The 22,167-nt window shown below is 37.4% G+C and overlaps 5 protein-coding genes across 5 annotated transcripts; 3 read left to right on the forward strand and 2 right to left on the reverse strand.

Annotated features, from left to right (window-relative positions):
* Positions 1-735: 735 nt before the first annotated feature.
* GCK72_018334 (uncharacterized protein) lies at positions 736-1,098 on the forward strand (the record flags this gene model as incomplete). Its single annotated transcript, XM_053732495.1, has 1 exon — positions 736-1,098. One exon carries the CDS (start codon positions 736-738, stop codon positions 1,096-1,098), a length of 363 nt encoding a protein of 120 aa, XP_053581408.1.
* Positions 766-1,495, reverse strand: GCK72_018335 (uncharacterized protein; the record flags this gene model as incomplete). Its single annotated transcript, XM_003113939.2, has 2 exons — positions 766-1,355; positions 1,411-1,495. 2 exons carry the CDS (start codon positions 1,493-1,495, stop codon positions 766-768), a joined length of 675 nt encoding a protein of 224 aa, XP_003113987.1.
* Positions 1,496-8,754: 7,259 nt separating this feature from the next.
* On the forward strand, positions 8,755-11,078 carry GCK72_018336 (uncharacterized protein; the record flags this gene model as incomplete). Its single annotated transcript, XM_003113932.2, has 6 exons — positions 8,755-8,875; positions 8,928-9,075; positions 9,121-9,481; positions 9,559-10,159; positions 10,206-10,616; positions 10,663-11,078. The coding sequence occupies 6 exons, from the start codon at positions 8,755-8,757 to the stop codon at positions 11,076-11,078; spliced, it is 2,058 nt and encodes a 685-aa protein (XP_003113980.2).
* A 438-nt stretch (positions 11,079-11,516) lies between these two features.
* GCK72_018337 (uncharacterized protein) lies at positions 11,517-13,423 on the forward strand (the record flags this gene model as incomplete). Its single annotated transcript, XM_003114124.2, has 6 exons — positions 11,517-11,697; positions 11,883-12,027; positions 12,071-12,648; positions 12,919-13,025; positions 13,079-13,213; positions 13,265-13,423. 6 exons carry the CDS (start codon positions 11,517-11,519, stop codon positions 13,421-13,423), a joined length of 1,305 nt encoding a protein of 434 aa, XP_003114172.2.
* A 693-nt stretch (positions 13,424-14,116) lies between these two features.
* GCK72_018338 (uncharacterized protein) lies at positions 14,117-15,591 on the reverse strand (the record flags this gene model as incomplete). The annotated part of the gene is made up of 3 exons (XM_003114085.2): positions 14,117-14,217; positions 14,825-14,929; positions 15,504-15,591. The coding sequence occupies 3 exons, from the start codon at positions 15,589-15,591 to the stop codon at positions 14,117-14,119; spliced, it is 294 nt and encodes a 97-aa protein (XP_003114133.2).
* Positions 15,592-22,167: the final 6,576 nt, after the last annotated feature.

A 22,167-nucleotide genomic window follows, 5' to 3' on the forward strand; every position in this document is an offset into this window, starting at 1 on the left:
AGAAACTTTCATCATTGGAGCATATACTAAAAATCGCTCTAAACGCCCTAAATTCACGTTTTCCCGGCTCAAAAGGAGCCTAGGTGGAAGAGTTTTCACACCCGAATTTTTGCCCCCGAGTAGTCCTCTCGGACAATATTATTTCTTTTTATTTCTCGATTTTTCGTTTTCTTGCTTTTTTCAACACATTTTCGTGTTTTTTTTCAATTTATATCGTAAAAAAGAAGAAAAAACACGAAAATGTGTTGAAAAAAGCAAGAAAACGAAAAATCGAGAAATAAAAAGAAATAATTTTGTCCGAGAGGACTACACGGGGGCAAAAATTGGGGTGTGAAAACTCTTCCACCTAGGCTCCTTTTGAGCCGGGAAAACGTGAATTTAGGGCGTTTAGAGCGATTTTTAGCATATACTCCAATGATGAAAGTTGTTCAGAATTTTCTGAAGTATCAGAATCTGAAATAAAAAAATATGACTTCAGTCCTCCTTTAATTGCAGACGATAGATCATGTTTTTCAAATTTGAAAAGATAAGACTATTTTTGGAAAAGAAAACATTTATTTATACAAACCAGTTTTTTGAGGCAAAAGCGAGCAGATTGGGGGAAATTGTATATACAAAAGAGACCGGCGAAAGTGGCAATCGAACCCGTAGTCGATTGTTTAAAAGAGTTGAAAATATACAGAAGCAGAAGCAGATTGAGGTGGAAAATGTACAGGAAAACAAGATGATAATAGGATGAATCTGAAGTCAGCTGTAGGAAAGTGCTCAGTTGAAAGTGGAGGTTGGAATGTTTTGTTTGTATCCGAATGTCTTCTTCATTTCTTGAACGAATGCATTGGCACAATCACAGCAGACAGAGCAGAGCATTCCCATTGGATATCCCTTATTGTCAGTGCATCCATTCATTGGAACAAAGATTTGATTGCATGCCTTGTTGTCCAAAGTGGCAGACAAAGCAGAATAGGAACCGTCATTTGGAATTGGTCCAGTGCATCCGAGCATTTGACAGGATGGTTGAGCAATCTTCTCGAAATCAGCTCCCTCGAGATAGGTGGCAGCTGGGTTGGTGACTGGTCCAGCAACTGCGGATCCAACTGAGGAATCTCCGAAATAATCCTCATCAGTCTCCTCGTCAGTGGTAGAAGTAACTGGTTTTGGCTCTTCTGTGACAAAAGATCCAGTCATTTTTGGAACAACTCCATCTGGTTGCTCGAAGTCATCCTTCATTTTCTTTTGTCCTGGAAGTTTTTCAGTTTTCTTTGGAGTCATTGGAACGACTCCATCGAAATTTCCAGTTCCATCAGCGAAATGTCCATCTCCCATTGCACCAAGGAAAAGGTCAATATCGAAGGAGTCTAGAAAAGAAAACAGTTAAATAATGAACGACGAAAAGGAGAAAATGAAACTAACCATCTGGTTTCTCAGTAGTTGTCGTTGGTTTAGCGGCAACGAATGAAGTCAAGAAGACAGCAGCGAAGAATACAGAAAAGTTCATTTTGATTTATTTCGAGCGTGTGTGTTTTCTAAAAATAGAAGGAAGAAGTGAACACTTGAAGTGAGGTACAATGTCTTCCTCGTCGTCCCTTAAATATTGTCGCCCTGTAGTCGTTGATCAGAGATGCGCGCACGCCGTCCTTCCCCAAGTGGAGAAGGCGGGGCTTCTAGAGAGATGGGCGGTGCCTAATAAAGAAATCTCGTGAATTATCATAAGATATGAGGTGTTTACATTCCACGGTCCAGATAACACAAATCTCTAATCAGCTGATGAGATTTGATATGATAACTCAATTTCTGACACGATGTTCTGTTCGTGTTCCTATCCGTTCGGCTGGCCGCTAGTTTCTCTTCGCGGGACGAAGTGTCGATGACGACGCTTATCATTTATCTCTTATCATTTATGTCGCCCCTTTTAGGGCTAAAGATAGAGATGTAGTGGAAAAGTGACACGGGGATAAGAGAGTGTCTCGTGATAGTGACATCGCGGCAAAAAGTCTCATGAAGATTAATGAGATTGTTGAGGATCACAGAGATATTTATCTTAGTGTGAACAAGATGTATCAAGCTGGACATCTGAAGAATCATGTGGACTATTCTATTATTCGTAAACACTGTCCATTTTTATTTTTTACTTCCTTTTAGACCATGACGGTTTCAGTTTCTCTTGAAAAATCCTATAATGCGTACTGTAGTCTCCAGATTCCCTGAACTAGAACTCATTAACAAAAGTTAAAACTGAGTGAGATTAATTGATTTTTAAAAATTAAACTCTGAGATTGCAGTGGATCTACTCACTTTCTGTAGTTCTGTAAAGTTTTGCGTACTAATAAATTTTGTAAACAATATTCTAGCACCAGGAACACGGAATTCTTGGTCCAAAATATTGCTTTGCTCATTTTGAACGTCCTGATTAGATTAGAATCCTTGAGCTGAAACGTTTGATTTACCAGAGACTAAGTCTGGTATCTTCTAGTATTTTCCCATTTGTTCTGAAGAACTTTCTCATTCTTTTCTCACGTTTTCTATCCTTTCTTCTCAAGATCCTTATGTTTTCTGATCCTTTCCCATTGTTTCTACTCAACAATTTCAACCATTTCAAGGCCATGACCACAGTTGGATATTTATAGGCATTACTCTTCGGAGGGATATCACTATCACCTCCATTATTTTAACAATCTGATAGCGACAAGGAAGAGAAAAAAGAGAAATGGAATGTGTAGTTGTACTTCTATCATCTTCTTATCTTCTTTTTTTCATGTTTTCCTCGTAAGACGGTTAGTTTGATGTGTTGACGTGGCATTGGTCATTTCGAGGTGTGGTGAAGATCAGTCTCAAGTGGTAGTTAGATGACGGAATGCCCGATATCAGTCGACATTACCCGAATATGAATTGGATTGGAGACAGAGGAATGTATGTGAAAAAGGCACGTTCCACAGCTAGCGAGGCGTCCGTCTGTCGAATCCACGTCATCAGACATAAGCAGTTTTATCAATCATTTTCGAATCATCTCTCGGATTTCAAACGATTCAATCTTGAAGTTCGGTACAAAGGTTAATCTGATATATGTTACTTTGTTTTTGACGATAATTGGGAAGTCTGTACCCGTACCGTACTCAATTAATACTTTGAAAACATATTTTTGTCAACGAGGAACTGAAAATCATCAGTACGAAGCTAGTTTTCCTAACAGTTAAAAGTGATTTAGAATTACGTCTAGACCAAATATGTATTCAGTTTATTGTTTTGTTTTGCCAGAAGAACGCCAGAAAAATCATTTCTTCTAGAAATCACGCAAATGAACCGATGGAAAACAGTGATGTTTACTCTCAAAACCATAGATTTTTGGTCTGGAAAACCAAGCCATTCAGACGTATTTAGAACCCAAAACGACTTTTTTCCTTCCTAGTAACGGACAAAGATCGTATTCGAATTCTTATAGATGGTCACAAACAACCCCATTCCCATTTCCATACGTCTCGTCTGATGAATGTCTTATAGCAATCTAATGAATTCCTCTATCTGTCACTTACAGCCGTTTTGCAGTTTTCTGTAGAGGTCTTCTGATGTTGACGGCAATTTTGATTTTTCTCGTTTTCGTTTTGTTGCAGTGGAGGTCTGGATCCACTTATGGTTTGGGTTGAACTTGCACTGAACAAGAAGATGATGATGTTTATAAGTGTAGAATGGTACTTGAATATCACAGTATATGACCTATAGATGACGTGGGGAAGCATTAATGAACTTTGAATTGGGTCACTGAAACAGTGAACCAAGAAGTTCAACATAAGAAAAATGATCATTGAGCAACTTTTAGCGCCGGGGATTTTACTGTCTCAAAAAATTTAGATCCTAGTTAAAGTTTATTTTGTTTTAGATTTGAAGAACACAATTTCTTTCCATAGCTTTCTAAGCTCTAGTGGCTCTTGAAATCAAGAAGCTAAAAAGACGATTCAATTCCTTCCTGATAATGATTGTACATAGATCGTGTCTAGTCTAGCTGATCTTTTTTCTTTCCATCTGACCAATTAATCATTTCTCTGCGTCTTCTTCTTCTTCATCTGATACGGTCGTTTAGAACCCAAATGGAAGGAGAGGGGGGATCTGATCTGAAAAGAAATACTGAATGATCGTTATGAATTTGAATCACTTATCAACTACTATCATCGTGTGTGACCGCTTTCTTTTAAGCGACCAATCATCAGATATTGTTTAAGAAGATATGATATGATTCAGCGAAAAGTGTCAAAAACAAACTGATAAGAAGAGAAGAAATTCTCCTCTGATTGTACGAAGGACGTTGGATGAAAAATGGAGGAATACATGGGAAAAAAACATGATTTCGATGGTTTTAACAAGTTGGGCGCCTAACTTCTGTCTAATTGGACCTAAGTCATGTGTACATGTGTTGTGTTCGTCTTGACCGTTGGACTAACATGTCAATTGGAGACGAGAACAGAGAATGAAGATATGAAGGGATAAAGATGATTGGTATTTGAGGAATGTTGTGGTTACCAGTGTGACGTTGAATCGGGGGATGAGATGACAAGCTATAGCCAGCTGGCTTTTTGACGAACTGATTCTGAGTCATTGAATAAATGTTTTTGTTAGGGTTGGTTCGCAGAAACAATTGGAAACGGGCTGGTTTATTGTTCAAGAACTGAAAATTCAAACATTTTGAGGTGAGAGTACGACAATAAAAGCGAAAGAGCATTGCAATGAAACAATGATTTGATTCTGTAAAACATTTAAAAACCTTGTGAGACTGTTTCCAATACTATAACACCTTGCAACTCATTTCAGACTGGTTTCCGAACCCTCGAACTGTAACTTCATAGTAAACTTCAAACAATTATTTTGGTTTTCAAAATGCACTTTTCGATTTCAACGGTTATTTTTTTGGTTTTTTTAACATTTCAAAACTCTCTCCTAAGAACCAATTTTCAGTCAGAAATTTCAAATCTAATTTAACTTTAAACCAACGCAATTCACGCAGAATACACTTTCTACAGTAGGCTGCTTAATGATCTATACATTCTATACCTATCAAAACCAATCAGTTCGAAGTTATCACTCTCCTCTTCAATCCGAAATCTTCAGATCGAAAATTGCTCTTTCTCGAACCGATTAATACAGATCAAAGAGTGCGTGCGTCGTCCATTTTTCTATCCACCGCACGTCGTTTCTACCTCTTTTTTCCTTGTCTGTATTATATTGGCGGCGTGATTTCGCGCCTGATAACCCAACGCATCCATCATCAATCAGATCTTGATCGCAGTCCGATGACAGACTAAGTTTCCATTTCTCAGTTCATTTCTCTCTATTTCTCTCAAGGAGTGACAAAATCCGACGTGTGCCAACATGTTATACGTGGATCGAGCCGTCACTACCGATTACGTTGGATATCGTCTCGTGAGGTTTCTATATTGAGAATATTCTCGAGATTGGGTGTGGTAGTAACAAGGAATTGCCACGTCAACTGGATAGTAAGAATAAGTTGGCATACGATACATTGATCGGTTGATGTGTACTCGAAGACAATGTCTTATCGAATTATATCCCTCTTTTTCTGATAATATGTGTAATTCGATTAATATCACAAGATCACTTTTTGGCTGTCTATTACATGGACTTCCCCAAAAATGTGAAAAACAAAACAAAGTTCTTTTTGTCCTAATCGGTACGAAGTGAAGGATATCGACGAGGGACCGAATTCCAGGAAACTATATCATAATTACTTGAGCCCATTTTCTCATTTCCAGCATACCAAAGAGAGAAAGAAACTGAAACGAAACCACCGAATTGAGTCTAGTTTTATTTTCTCTCATAAAATCATCGAACGTTCGGAACACAGTTGGACGAATCGCCATCAACAGTTTATCTCCAAGTGTCAAGACGAGAAAAGAAATGTGTGATAAAAATAGATGGACAAGTTGCGAATTCTGGCGCCTCGCGGACGGTGTCGATCTATCTTCGCAAGGGGGGTACGGAACATTGTTTTTGTGTCCCTTCGAGGGAGGTCGCCGACAACGGCGTCAAAGGAATTCGGTTCATAACTTCGCAGATTTGTTTAAACAAACACAAGACAGGAGTAATACGATTGAATCAGGCTAAATTAGTAATCATGTTCCAACAAAGATGCAATGAGCAACGGTTTTAGAATTGAAAAAAGGAAAACGTTTTAAAATTGAAGAATTTAGAAACTACTTTGAAACTGGTCAATTTGGAGGTTTGATCTGCGTAATCTACACTTTTCTAGCTGGAAATCTTTTTCAGGAATTGTCCATGAAACCCTAAATTTCAATGAATCCAGAAAGTAGGCTTTCAGGCTTTCGCAAATATTGACATGCTCTTCTGAAGTTCTTCCCAAAAAAACAGAAATTCAACAATTTCAAAAATTCATTCTAACTCCGTTTTTCCTATATTCATAAACCTTTGATCTCATACTCAGCCATGTCACCACAAAAAGGCCATTAGATAATGAGATAATCATTCTCAGAGAGAAAAAGATTACAAAAGGAGATGCCGATATTTATGAGTGCGTCGTTTACCGTCGATTTTCTCTTGTTCTGGCCGCTTTTGTAACAAAAAAGTTAATTAGGCAGATAAGGGCAAGAAAACTAAAAATTTTACAAGCTTTAATAGATCAACGAATTGGTTTGATATGGATACACAGGGCGGATGCTAAAATTAGAATGTTAAAGGTTCGATGATCGGATGATTAAAACATTGAAAGCACCTGTAAATGGGAAAAAAGGTTACAATAATATTTGTGCTGTACTAGAGAAAATCAAGGTGATGTTGACAAAACAGAATAACAAAGACAATCCATTTAGAGTAAAAATAATTACGACAACGATTGGATTTACACAAAAAGAATGTTGATTTTCTCGTCAAATTTTTAGATAGAGTACTGTAATAGAATTGAACTGTACTATTTTGTAGTTTTTCATCTTCGGATTTTAAGAAGCGGTTCAATCGTTTTTAAATATGTTAATTTATGAAGTGATATCCCTAAATAATCAGACTTTCAAATTCCTATATTGTAAAGAATTTCAGAATGTACGAAAACAGAACGAATTCATAGGGAAGTCGTTTCATATATTTTAAGATATTGTAGCAGTGTTGTGTTTCTGTTATCCAAATTCAAATATTTTATTTATGTTTTGAACTAAGAAATTGTTTGAAACGTTCATACTTTGATGTCAAATCGGATCCAAAGATGCTCAGTGGTTCATATTCTCTTTATGGTTTGCAAATGTTCCAAGATTCCAAATATTGCATTTATTTCCACAAATATTTCTGTATTGTATTTCACCACATTGCCGTATTTCCCCCAAACTGAGCTAATCAGTAGACATCAAATAGCTTGCCGTGTTCTGAACTCAAGCACTTGAAATCTTCACTGGAGTTTGATCATGTCAGATTTTTGATCATTCCAAAATTGTCCTCATCGCTTTTTTAGTACCTCAAAACCCTAAAACGTTTATCTTGACTGTTGTGGTTGAAGACGCGTGAGATTCTTCAAATTGCGCGCTACTATTCTCCATCGTAAATGACGAACAGTCGAGGAAGGAATTTCTGTCGTAAATGGACAGAAATCGGAAAGAAAAAATAAAAATGAGGGAAAGAGGGAGAGTTAAATGAGGATGTCCTGATACTCAAAACCTTTTCTTCCTTCTCAGCACATTGTTCAAATTCTTCTTTTTCTCTCGCAAACGAAAACTGAGGGAAACGGAAATGAAAGTACTCAACTTTTGTCATAAAATCTGATGGAACTGTTAAATAGGATGCAATAAAAACGAAAGAATTAAAGAATTACGAGGGAGATTAGAGATCTTTGGAGGAATTAAATTCAGTTGTACTTCGGAAACGAAAACGTTTCTAAAATCGAAAATTGAGATCTGAGGGATCTGAACTTGAAATATAGAAACCAATTTTCCGATTTGTAGAATATCGAATATTTAGAGAATACTAATGACTCATGTTCTCGAATTTCTGATACAAATCCTGCTCGTTTTATTGTGAAACTCAAATTATTTCAGCAAAAACCCGGTTTTTGGTTTTCAGGTCCATTTGGTTTTTTTCTTTTTTTCTGAACACTTCATTGTTCATTCCTGGAACGTCATCAGTTTCGAGGTTGAACATCATGCCTTTTCATTCCATCTTTTTGAATTGCAACTCTATCATCTCTTGCAACTAAAAGTCGAAGCGAAGTGGAATTCAGCAAATACTATAAAATCGGACGGATTAAGAAAATGCAATTAAAATTCAAAGATTGCGAAGTCTTCTAACAGATAAGATGTTTGATTGAGATGCACTTCGAAACAAAAACTTTGAAAATTGCCGTAAAATCTGTTCTGAAGATATAAAATTGGAATAAAACAAGATGAGACACATAGATTCCATTTATGGCGAACTTCTAAATCGATGAGGACTTTAAATTGAACGACATAGAAATATCAGGGACTTTCAGTCTAATCTATAACTAATTTTCGATAATTTTCTGAATCTTTATTAAGTGTATTTTTCATATAATCAAGATATGCAAGATCTTTGCGTTGTTTTTTAGCAGCAACGACACTCCGTCATTCCGCTGCGCGCGCTGTTTACCGTAAATGCTAACGAACGTCAGAATATTATGTTTTTTAACTGATTCGCTGTTTTCAATGTTATCAGTTCATAAAAGTTATAAAAAACTTCAGTTTTTAATAATCGTGTTGCTTTTCAACATTAAATAAATATAAATTATCTTCCAGGATGATTAAAACCGGTCTGACACTGTTGCTACTGGCAACATTCGCCACGTGTCAAAAAAAGACGGCTGCTTTAGTGTCGGCTGAGGGAGAAGCACCATCGATAAAAGTGATAAAAACAACAGGTTCGATTACACGTTAATTAACACGAGACACTAAATAATTTAGCTTTTCCAGGCTCTTTACTCACTGCAATTGATGTGTCGAAATCTGACTTGGATTGGGAACAGATCCAAGCACAGCAGGAAGAAAACAAGAAAAAGCGAGAACTCCCGACAGTTGTCGGCGATGAATACATAGCAGAAAAAGTTGATAAGCCACCTAGGTAACTGAAAACGCCCATACTTCGAAACTGACATAGTTTTTTCAGTGCTGAAGCAGAAGCCGAATTTCAAAGAGGAATGTCCTATATAGAACGAGGAAAAGGACATGGGAGAGAAGGACGTGTTGCAGCCCATCGGGTTTTCGAAAGAGCCGCTGCTCAGGGTCACCAAGAAGCTAAAAAAGCTATAGCTTTCTCTCAAATGTTCGGAGATTACTCTCGATGGAGTATTCAAGAAGCAAAAACTGTTTTCGAAGATCTGGAGAATAATGGATCTCCTGATGCTCAACTGGCCCTTGGATTCATGCATGGAGCTGGAATTGGCGTTGAAAAGTCTAATCAAGCTAAGGCTCTCGTTTACTACATGTTTTCGGCGCTTGGAGGAAATCCACTGGCTCAAATGGCTATGGTTAGTCGTTTATTTTATTTTCAAACGGTTTTATTTTTAACATGAAAATTGAATGATAGCATTAATCAAACTTACAGGGATTTCGATACAGTCAAGGAGTTGGAGTACCTCAAAATTGTGAGACCGCTCTTTCATATTACCAAAAAGTTGCGAAAACCGTTGTGGATAATGTAAAATTCACGACTGGTCAAACTATTCAGCGAGTAAGACTCACCGATGAAACGGATCCCACCATTCATATGCAACCTGGAACAGCTCCATTAGAGAGTAATCTCGTAGAGTATTACAAAATGTTAGCTGAAAAGGGAGACACATCTGCTCAGTTAGGACTTGGTCAAATCTATTTAGCTGGTGGACGGGGACTCAATCAGAACTTCGAGCTTGCAGTTCGATATCTTACAGCAGCCGCTGAATCAGGAAGCTCTGATGCTTTGACTTACCTCGGAAAAATGTACTTAGATGGAACTCCATTCACTCCCAAAGATTATCAAAAAGCATTTGAGTATCTGATGAAGTCAGCTGATAAGTCAAGTCCAAGTGCTCAAGCAGTATTAGGAGCAATGTATATGAAAGGAAAAGGAGTCAAAAAGAATATAGAAAAAGCTCTCAAGTTATTGACATTATCTGCTGATAAGAAGAACGCTGATGGACAGATGTATTTGGCAGAACTGAATTATAGTGAGTTTTCAAAGTCGAACTCTCTCACCAACTTTTTAAATTTCAGAAGGAGTTCCAACAAGCGAAGGAAACAAACGAGATTTCAAAAAATCTGTAAAACTTTATCAGCTCGCTTCTCAAAATGGACACATTCTTGCCTATTATAATCTTGCTCAGATGCACGCTACTGGAACTGGAGTTCCTCGATCATGCACACACGCTGTTGATCTTTTCAAGTCTGTCGCTGAAAGAGGAAGATGGGGAGAGAAACTAATGGAAGCACATAGTGCTTACAAGGAGAATCGACACGATGAAGCTGCAATGAAATATTTGTTTATGGCAGAATTAGGTTATGAAGTTGCTCAAACCAATCTCGCGTTCATCCTGGATCGGGAAGAAGCGACGTCATTGTTCTCCGGACCGAAAGACAACAATCTGGAGAGAGCGTTCCTCAATTGGCAACGATCTGCTAATCAAGGTACGTTTTAAGTCAACATGAATTTATGAAATCTTATTTTTCACAGAATATCCGGCTGCTCGAGTGAAACTTGGTGACTATTATTACTACGGTCTCGGAACTGAAATTGATCATAGTTTGGCGTTTTCCAACTATAAAACTGCCGTTGATCGTCATGGAGTGGCACAAGCGATGTTCAATCTTGGATATATGCACGAAGTTGGAGAGGGAATAACTCGAGACCTCTATCTTGCTAAAAGATTCTACGATCAAGCGATAGAGCACAGTCAAGATGCGTACATGCCGGCGAAGCTGGCATTGACGAAGTTGGCTGTTGTCTTCTATTTAGAAGAGCTCAACAAACTTCCTCTGATCAGTTTTCTTGAGAAGACAATTGGGCCACGATGGGACTCTATTCTCATGACAGTCACTGCTCTCATTCCGTTGTTTTTGTTCTGGAGGCACCGACAAAATAACAACTGACACCAAATATGTACATTAATTATTTCATGCCAAATTTATAATTTATTCGAATGATTTTCCCCTTGTCTACCAGCGTACATTCCTAAATTTCGCCTAGGTGTTTTTGTATTTGTAATATTCACATCAGTCTACTCGGGTCTCTGCCGTCCCTTCTAATCATTCACCGTTTGCCTTCTCTTCTTCGTGATAACTTTTTGTAGATGGTTCGTTCAGTAGCTTTCCTCTTTCTTCGTGTGATTTACTTGCAATCGATTTTTCAAAAAATCTCTGCTCTTTTCTTTGTCTGGTGTACGGTATTCTGTTACAATTTTCTTTTCGCAAATACGATTTTTCATCCGAATTAGTGCTCTTTTTTGAATCACAGACCGGTTCTCACAGATCTCGGAAATGTTCTATCTGTCATTCATTGAAAAACAAGTCAAGTAAAAATTATTACAGATGGCGTCTCTTTTGCCATTGGTTCAAACCCGTAGCAATACGGTGAACTTTTTCATGAGAAGATCTGGACCAGAACTGTGGAAAACACTCACTTCTGTCTCCAAGTCAGGACAAAAGAAAGGACGTCGTAACACAAGACAGCCGATCCGACCACTCAATCGTTTTTATCGCATCGGATCAAGTAAGAAACCGTGAAGAATTATCAGTGTTATTAGCTCGGCACAGTTCTTACAGCTGCGCTCCATCGAAATCCCCTTGAGAAATGTCTCTTTTTCTTCGAGTCTCTCAATTTCGCACGCAATTTTCTGTGGTTTCGGTAGAGCGCGGTTGTTAGATGCGTGCCGTGCTAATAAACTAAAATTATAGGTCCCATGAAAGTCGAATTTGCTGGATTGAACGCTCCAATGCGTATGAATCAGGATCAAGGATTGCTCTCGATTGCTGAGCAGACAGAAGACGAAATCCGTGATTCTATGGGCGGTGTGAAGAAGATTTTAGAAGAAAAAGACACGTAAGATTCTATATACACTGTACATCTGTTGTTTGACTTTTAGAGGAAAAAAGAAACGTAATCGTGAGAAACTTCACCCAATGGAGAGAGGATTCTCAGGAACTCAGCTCGTCGGTCAAAAGCTTGGTGCTCCACCACCAGTCGATGGCGTCGACTTTGATGATTTCGAAACATACTGTCTTGAGGTTAAGCGTACTTCAAACATGACAAATGTGTTTGGAAGAGTTCACACAATGTCAGCACTTGTCGTAACTGGAAATGGACGCGGACTTGCTGGTTATGCTGTTGGAAAAGCACCAATTCATCGAACAACAACTGCTATTATCAATGGAATGGGAATGGCATCTCGAAAAATCTTCCACGTCGAACTTCACGAAGGACGTACCATCTATCAAGATTTCTATGCTGAGTGCCGTAATACACGAGTCTTCGCTCAACGTCGTCCACGAGGATTCGGTTTGACATGTCATCCCCGCCTGATCAAGATCTGCGAAGCTATTGGTATCAAAGATATTTATGTGAAAGTTGAGGGATCCACTAAGAATTACTTAGCCCTGACTCATGCCTTTGTCACCGGACTTCTCAATCAAGAGACTCATCAACAGTTGGCTGAGAGAAAAGGTAACGTTTTAGTCGATAGCTCTCAACGCTGGAATTTGTATATCATAAAGCAATTGAGTTTATCCTTTTAATAGTGATCCCTTTTTAGTTCCGCTAGAAGAGAACACATTTTCTGATCAGACAATCTGTTCTCTTCATTCATTAGAACTGCATATTCAATTTTATTTTGTTCTTGAGACTTTGAAGGTCTTCTCTAATTCTCACTTTCTCATAGCTTCCTTGTCTCACACTTCCGTCATTACTACCAATTCAAAATTCGGAAATTCGCAGGTCTTCACGTTGTTGAAATGTCCCCATCTCGTCACTTCTTGCCTCAAATTGTTGCGTCACCGATTTCAGCCGAACTCAAAACCGAGGAAACCCTGGAGGCACTTGATGTATGAAACTCAACTAAATTCGTTAAAACTTGAACAAATTCTGTTATTTTCAGCGCTTGAATCTTGATGACTTCTACGGTGAAGGACGCTATCCATTAAGAAAACCGAAAGCACTTCCATTCTTCTCCAATCTAGAAGGTCATTTGGACGCAAGATGGAGGAAGCATCCCTTCAGAAATCAGGAATCGGTACAGACTCGAATTGAGTCCACCTTATCATAAAACCCTAAATCATTTCAGACAATGATCCGTCTCATTGCTGACAATATGGTTCCCCGGTGGACTCGTGATGCTCGTGCCGCGTGGGCCGAACAGCGAAACGAACGGATGACGACGGGTGTTGAGCCAATGCCTCTCGGTATCGGACTCTCTCATGTGGTCCCGAAAAAGGAGGACTGAAGGCTATTACGTTCAGATTAAATTTGCTTTCTTTTTTCTTTGTTTATTCGGTAGTTGTAGTAGAACTCTTTAATTTGTTTTCCAGGTTTGCTTTCTTTGTTCTTTTTGTTGTTTTTCGTCATTTTTTCTGTAATCTAGCAAAAATACAGCACTACAAAATACTCCAGATTACGGCTGAAAATAGACAGCTGAATGTCTCAACATTTCATTCCAAAGGTTACAAGGCATTTATGTTACGCTGGACTTAGACTGTGCCATTTTCAGAACAGCTGATTATGGGAGAAGCTAAAATTCATTCGCTCTTCATCATTGCTCTTGCCAGTTGCAGATGTTGGCTCTAAAATGATGAAAGTGCATAATTTTCAAAAACCATTCGGTTAACATAGAAGTTCGTTTATTTTCTTTGTTCTCCAAAACGAAAATAGAGAAGATGGATGAGAATAAGAGAGGACGAGAGACAGATACAGCGAGAATAAAGTGATATGCGGCCAGCTAATAGTATTGCCACGTGGCACATTTCTTTGAAGTTTGGCCACGTGGATTGAGAGGGAAAGAAGAAGAAGAGGAATCTAAGAAAATAAGGAATGAAGGGTGGAAGAGGAAAAGCGAGTCCGAGCTCAATGGTTGGAAAGTTTATGGTATGGGAGAGGTAGTGGTGAAAACTTCAAGGTTTTCATGTTGCTCTGGAGATTCTCAACGAAGTTTTGACATGTAGCTTCCCAGGAAGATCTTTTGAAGGTTCTTCATTCCACCACGCTTTCCACCACCGTTGACGAATGGAGACTTCTTCGAGACTGTAATAATACAAAAATTAGGAGAGAAAAGTTGAAAGTAATCCCGGATTTCCGAAAGGAATATTCGATTCTCAGTGGTCAGAAGAACATGAGCCTAACTAATCCATTCATTAATAATACAATAGACAATTGTTTTTCATTTGGGAAAGGAAGCTTCTTTTTCTTCCTCTTAATGATTCCATCCGGGGGTGGTTGACTAGAATAAGGTGATCATTGAAACATGTCACAAGACAAGTTTTGGAACAAAAAGAAAATTCAACATTTTGTTTTCGTTTCAGTCGCAACAAATGGAATGGAAATCAATGAGCAAGCGTCTATATTAACTGATTTTCATAATTTATTCGTTGCGTAGTACGAGATGAGAGTGCTCCTTAGAAAGACGAAAACAAAGAGTTTTCTTGGAGAATTTATGCATTTTTAATGGGTTACGGTAGATAGGATGTACTTTTGAGTCACAAAACAACCAAAGTGGCTGAATTTCATAGTAACTATAACGCTGAATACGAAACTCTGTGGATTTCACCTGCATCTATTAATATATTCATAAGAAGTTTCAGAGTCAGGCTACCACGTGGAGACACAGACAAAATCAAACTACAAGAATTACCTGGTCCAGCGACACAATCAAGACGGTAAAGGGCCATCAGATACTCGACGCAAGCCCAATTTCCACCACATTCATTCAATGTTGAGCAGTCGACTGGGACGTATTCTGAAATATGAGGATTCTGAATTCTTCGACTTTTTCTTCCCATGAAATACTAGTCCACGAGACTATATCTTTCTTCATATCAGTCGAAAGACTAGACTAATCTCGCCACCATTTTCACTTCATTTCATCCCCCGATTAATTCTATAATCCTTTGGAAGTCTTGGAAGAACAAAAGAAGCAAGATCTACCCCACAATACAGAATAAATCCATTCGGATAATTAACAGATCTCTTGTTTTTTGTGACTTCACTTATTAGGAAACGTATGATCTTTTTCTGCTTTTAGCCACCCCCACCTGTCATAAGGTGCAAAGAATTATTAAAATGAAAAGGATCGGATTACGAGGAAAGCCAGTAGAAGGATCAGCATTTTGGGGGTTCTTGGATCCTTTAAGAGTGCTAGAATACTCTAAAGAGTAAGTCTAGATTACTGTATGCTAGATAATCAGATCAAAAACTGAATCGACAAATGAGATAATTGCTAATTAAAGTTTTAAAAGGTTTCGTCGCAACTCTCGTGTTTGTTTTTTCCTATATCTCAATTCTATTTACTAATCTCAATTTTGTTACAGTACCTTCTCGATCGGTCGACTCCCGAACGACGGCGCCGAGTGCCATGTGGAGGACAAGAATACTGAGTGCAATGATCAGTTTTGTGAGCATTTTTGTATTATTTGTGTGTGTTTAACACGATGTGTTACCTGAAATTCGAGAAGTTATATAATATTCAAGACCAGTGAGAATGGGTATTCCTAAAAGAAAAAGGAGAGAAACTGAACACGAAAGAGGCGGAGTCGTTTCTTTAAGAAGGCGAAAATTGGGGAGGGAGTAATGGAAAAAGGGGCGGAGCTAAGAAAGATTAAGCTGGAAAGAGAATAGGGGGAAGAATTGAAAAAAGAGGGAATGAAGCATGTGTTCACTTTAAGGATGACTCAAAACTAAAGAAGAAGAAATTGTTAAGGGGGTGGTGGATCTATTATTTCAGATCTGAATGAATTGGATGGGTGATCTGGAATTTCGTCAATAGAGTAAGAAATAGAATCTCATCGAAAACTGAACATCATTCCAGAACGTTCCTTGTTTTAAAAGTTCCTCTTCCTGTGTAAATATCATTTGCTGCTTCACCAACTCTCCAAAACTTCTGAATTGAGAATTCCAATTTTTCAGAGCACATGCGTCGTAAACTATTAGTGGCAATGCTTAAAAATAAATTTCTCATTAGATATTCTGAGCTCGGAAAGTAGTCTGAAGTTGCTCAATGTACTACAAAAACGAGAAACACCTGAATTTGAGTGGTGCGTGAGCAATGAGCAATCCGAATTGACGCGTTTCAGGGAGTGAAAGAAAGAGCAAGTTTATTTGGTTTCTTTTAATTACAATTGTTTCAAAATATGAAACAAAAAGTGAGTAGGTGGGAAGGAAAAAAGAGATTTCTGGTCAAATGAAGGTGTTGAATCGAAGAAGGAAGTGGTGAGAGAGACGACAATGACAAGTGATAATTATAATGTTGAAACAAGTTGTTTTGATTTAAACTTGAATATTCTCGAGCAGGAATTCGTCAGTTTGAAGACAAAAAGTTCAAAGATAAAACAATAGTTTGGAAGGGATGGATAGATAGAACGTTATACGTTAGATTCTATTTTTGAGTCACCTCGATCCGCTGAAGATCTGAAGCGATGAAGCTCAATCGGGGGGAAGTGTTCTCTTCCGATTGACGAATACGTGCGGCTCCACCCACCCAATCGGGGTTCCTAGACATAGTAACTTGGCGGGGGAGTAAAGGAACCACACACGCCATTTCAAGAACCTATTCGGGGTTTTATTGCATTCTTCGCAAAATTCCAATTACAATAAAGAGGTGGGTTGCACAGAAATAGATTGTTGAGTTTGAGTAGAGCGAAAGTAGTTGTTCAGACAATTCGAAAGATTATAGTTTGCTCCAAACGTTTCAGTTGTAACCGATGGGAATCAAACATAAAAAACGAAAATCGGAAGTTATTCTGAAAAAAAAAAAGATTTCGTCAGAATAATTTGAGAAGATAAAACCACTTTCAGATTCTGAGAGTTCTGAGGATCTCCGTGGTGTCTTAAATAAGGAAACCACTATACGACAGGCCAGGTAAATCCTACTGTTTATTGAACAGATAACGTGTTCAGACCGATTATAAAATTCAAAATCAAAACACGTGGTGTAATTTTTAAAACGAGATTCTCCGAGTGTACCGGACACGTCAATATAAAACAGAAAACTCATTTCTCCGCAGTATTCACGGTCATTAATTCTTGAACATTTACCTACTTCATAATTTTCTGAATGTGTCAGAACACACCCTCTAATCCTGTATCCGACTAGAAAAGAGACACATCAACTGAACTGAAGTACTTTTGGTAAAAAGAAGAAATCACTAATGAATAAACAAAATACATGAATAATCAGTCTCTAGCTCTTTTTTATCCACTTTTATACCAACTATTTCCGAAATTTTACGTGCCAATGAGAGCATGACAAACAGCTTATCCTTTCCTCCCCCAGGCATTCTTAATTGATGACGAATATCAAGTGACAATGGAATAGAAGATGTTTTGTACGTGACAATTTGGGTAGTAACCCACTTGAATGAAAGAGTGAGTGACGTTATTATTAATATTCTTCTCATTTCCAAAATTTCATGCAACAAGTACATGGTCAATGAGTCAAAGAAAAAGTGTAGTAGATCATCGCGTGCGGTCAGAACCAAATACACTTTTTGGTCTTCTGTCTGGTCAAGTAGAAATAGTAGAATTGATGCATTTTGCGTCTTTGGACAGCTTTCGTTCAACATTGAAAAGATTATCTAGCACAGACTGTATATCTTAGTACTTTGAAGAAAACATGTTGGGGTATTCCCTTTTCAGATGAAAACAACTTAGAGTCATCAGCGTCTAAACATCATCAGATAATACCGATTCGCTATTTTAAACCCATCAAAATCCGTAGAAAAACGCCAGATCAAAAACTGTCGTTTGGTCTCCTAGACATCCCAATGTTAACGTTTGTGTCTGGGCGAGTAGATCTTGTAGGCGTTATTATTCTTCTAGACCATCAATGTTTTGTTTTCTTAATTTAAAAACAAGTTTAATATTACGCACGTTTTCTTTTCATTTACAGATCATTTCAAAGTAGAAGCCTCACCAATTTCTATTTTTGAAACATGGAAAAGGTGAAAACTAATCTTTATTCTATCTTACTGACTGGAATTAACTCGATACAAATACTTTATCCTTTTCTATGGATTTTCAATTCTGCAACTAAAAATAGATGCTACTTATACTCCAAATCCTTTTTCCTTTTCTTAACCTCAGATTAGTCTTCACTCTTCGGGAGACAATGCATTTGAGTACCAGGAAAGAAAATAATTTCAGAACTACCGTAGTCTAGAACACCCTCATTTGAGACACATCTATCTTATGATGTGATTATGCACCTATCCCAGACAAGTCAATAACGGGAATGAGAATCTTCGAAAACATATAATTATGTTTTTGAGAAGAAGAATAATGCCACATTCTGTAAACTATAATCAAATGGTTCTAAATTTTTCATATTGTTTTCCGGCAAGTCGGAAGTTTTTCAGAAATAATTCGCTGCTCTTCTGGGCATATAATGACAAACAACTTTTAAAATGGAGGTAAAATGTTGAAAAAGAATTCATAAAGTTCGGTTGTAAAACCTTTTAAAAATGAAGGTAGTCTCACATTCCTAGTTGGGAAAAGAGCGCAAAATGAAAGTTTGAACTTTCTGATTTTTGTCGAAATTTCTTGGAGAAGGATGAATTCTGAAATCATTTTTCTAGCTACAACAATCCATGATTCTATACGAAAGTCTCAAAAGAAGTAGGTCATTCAACAGATCAGACCTACAAAATGAGGTGATTCTGATCGAATATTTGAATGATGACAACATTTTAGATGAGCAATACGAACTATTATTCTCATTTCTTCAGTGTAAACTGAAATTAAAATGGAAATGACAAAGTAACCGTGGGAAAGTGGAAAGTGAAGAGATGGCAGTTCTCCTTTGCAACCCAACACCTTCAAAAGAAAAAAAAAGAATTCCAGAATAGCTAATGATCCGATAGATATTTGTGTATTGTGCTATAAATGGAAGGAAAGAGAAAACTAAAAATATCTCTGATATTAAAATTCAGAAGCCAAAGTTATAAGTTATGCAAGTGGTTAGGTTTGATGCTCAAACTATTCCATTTGAAAGGGACAAGTAATTTGAGTTGTATTCAACATTTCCATACGTATGATTTCTGAATTGAATTGCGTAGAACATATTTCCATTGAAAATATCAAAAGAATCTGGAAATTGGACGGATGACGTGGAATGTGAAACCACCGTATTTCCAATTGGTTCTTGGCATTCATGAGATCTATGTCATGAATCTTATCCGTGTGAATGAAAATAATGATTACAGTCATCTTTGGTTTAGAATACTGATCTAAGGAAAAGGAAAAAGAAGAATGAAATAGTCATCCCAGGTTCTCTTATTCCCAAGCCAAAGAAAAACAAACTACAGAATCGAAGATGACAAATGTGAATTGTTGAATGTATACATCTTACATATATAGAACAAAGAAAAAGAAAAGATCCAGGAAACTAGTATTCAGGATGCCCATAAATCAAAAACTGGATGCGATTTCGGAGCAATTTGGACTCCGGATGATGCTTGTTTTGGGACGGACCATGTTAGTTATGACGCCATTCGTTGAAGACGTTTTTGGGGGGTTCTGATACTGATGAATATTCCTGATGAATTCGTAAGAAGTTAGGTTGAAAGCGATTGATGATTTCAGTTTTTGGGAACTAAAACATGAATGAGGTTCTAGAAGTTATTTCAGATTTCTCAAGAGTTCTGGAAATATTTTTTCGTTATAAACTAGAAGTCATCATTGACATTTCGGGAAGTTATAGCGTCATGATATTACTACAGTAGTTCCAAACTATCTGAAATTGAAAACAGGTAAGGAGAGACAAAGGACCAACTGTACCTAATTTAATTCGAGTGTAAAGAAGCAATCATTTCGGTTTTAATAATATCAGTTAGCACTTGGAAATATCACTTCTTTCTTCAAAATGTTCTCACTTTTCTCTGAAAACAAACATGACAGGATTACGGTAGATAACACAAATAATAATGAAAACTAGTGTTTAAAACAATATCCTGCACAACTAAACCGCTTATCGAATCTTGCTTCTGAGAAATAAAAATAATAGAAGATAAACAGTCAAGGTTACTTTTTTGCTTGTCAAATTTGTCAGAAAATATAGTCATTTCTCTTATAAATAGGGATTAAGTATTAGGAATACACTTGAACAGGAAAAGGTTCAGACACAAAGTAATTTTTGACTGTGAAAACTGAGGAATTACCTACATACAGTACCGGCCAAAAGGTATCATATCAAACAGACCAAGAATAGAACTCTATTTTTGTAGTTGACAACTTTTTTGTACGAGCACTCCCTAGCAAGTTACATCTGGACAAAGTAATTTCTCCCTCAAATCGGCCCATTTCAGTGCAAAATAGTGCTATTTTTTGAGCGGTTCACTTAAAATTACTATAACTCTCTAGGAAGTGTCCGTGCAGAAAAGTTGTCAACTGCAAAAATAGAGCTCTATTCTTGGTCTGTTCGACCCCATAAAAAGTTATTTTGACAGTTAGTTTTTACCATGACACACTGTCAAAGTTGGGCGTTTTCAACCGAAGTAGGCAACATATGATACCTTATTGGCCGGTACTGTACTGTACTTCAATTATGGTAAAGGTCTGGGCAATTCAAAAAGAATGGCGAGATACAACTGCTTGAAGATTATTTTTATACCATCACTCGAATCCTTGTAACAAATAGATGTCCATCTGAAACTAGACTGTTTTTTCTGCAGATGGGATCAGTTTTATGCTTTTCCGACCACCTCAGGAACGTGCTTTTCTTTCAATCCTTTTTGCGATACGTCATTCCCAAATTAGTTGACATTCCATGATCTTTCAAATCCTACCATCTTAGGCTTTTAAACCCTGGATCAACATCTTCACTTGACGCCATGAAAGCAAATTTCTGGGGGTCTATTTGAACTTTTACAGCGTATTTTCTATAAACAACTCAATTCAAAACAATCATCGAATCTTCTTTGTGTGGGCTCAATAAGCGTGTTTTTTTGATATGAATGCGTCAAAGCACAATTCAATTTCTTTTCACATGTGGGAACACCTTGAAATCTGGGAAATGGAAGAATAGGGGGAATTGAGGGAATTCGGTTATCACCTGAGATTTGGTCGGAAGAATTGAGTACTTTGAATCGATTGGGGAATGGGTTTTGGCTTTTCTCTGAATCCAGTTTTTAACATGCTTCCTACTGTAGCTAACTCCCACCTCAGCTTCATAAGGAAATTTAGGACGGAAATGATTATTACTTGCAAGAATATTTACTTACCGCTCTGTACATAATAAAATAGAACTTCACTAAAGTTTTCTGTAAAACTTGGTGACCACTATATTCCGAAAGAAACGAAGAACAAGATTTTGAGATGAGTCTAGTGACCACTCTTTAGTCAAAAGGGCGACTCTGACTACTTCTGATGAATAACGTGTCAATGAATTATTGAAAAAATGTGAGACTCGAGCGAGAAGGGAAACCAAAACTTTGGTTTCTGTCTTTTCGGAAGCAAATCTCAAATTTTCTGAGAGAAAATGTTTCCTAGAAAAATAGTAAAACGTACTTGCGAGGGTTACATACACAAAGCCTCAAACTATCATTGTATAGGGATTTAGAAAAAGAGGAAAGGAAAAGTAGTCGGGGAAATGAAAAGTTTGCAGAGAAAAAGAAAGAAAATGGAAAATACTCGAACTGGAAGAGAGGGTCACTGGTCATCAGAATAGAAGAGCATCCTCAAATATTGCTAGTATTTTTAAAGGTTATACGTAGAATTGAGATGGAGAATTGCATATTTCTAGAAAACTGAAGAGCTGCAAATAGAGTATCCAATGAAAAATGAGCCTTGCAAATGTCTATGTGTTGATTATTCAAAGAAAGAATACTGTACTGTCCTTATTTACTTTATTAGGACGATGCTTCCGAAACGTTGATAATTTTCAACTCCATTCTAAAACTACAATACTCCCACCTACATCCTTCTTTCGCTTTTTTTCTTGTTTACAACTGATTCGGAGTCTAAATTTCAATTTGAAAAATCTGC

The sequence above is a fragment of the Caenorhabditis remanei genome, chromosome V (assembly GCF_010183535.1).
Source record: "Caenorhabditis remanei strain PX506 chromosome V, whole genome shotgun sequence".
NCBI lineage: Eukaryota > Metazoa > Nematoda > Chromadorea > Rhabditida > Rhabditidae > Caenorhabditis > Caenorhabditis remanei.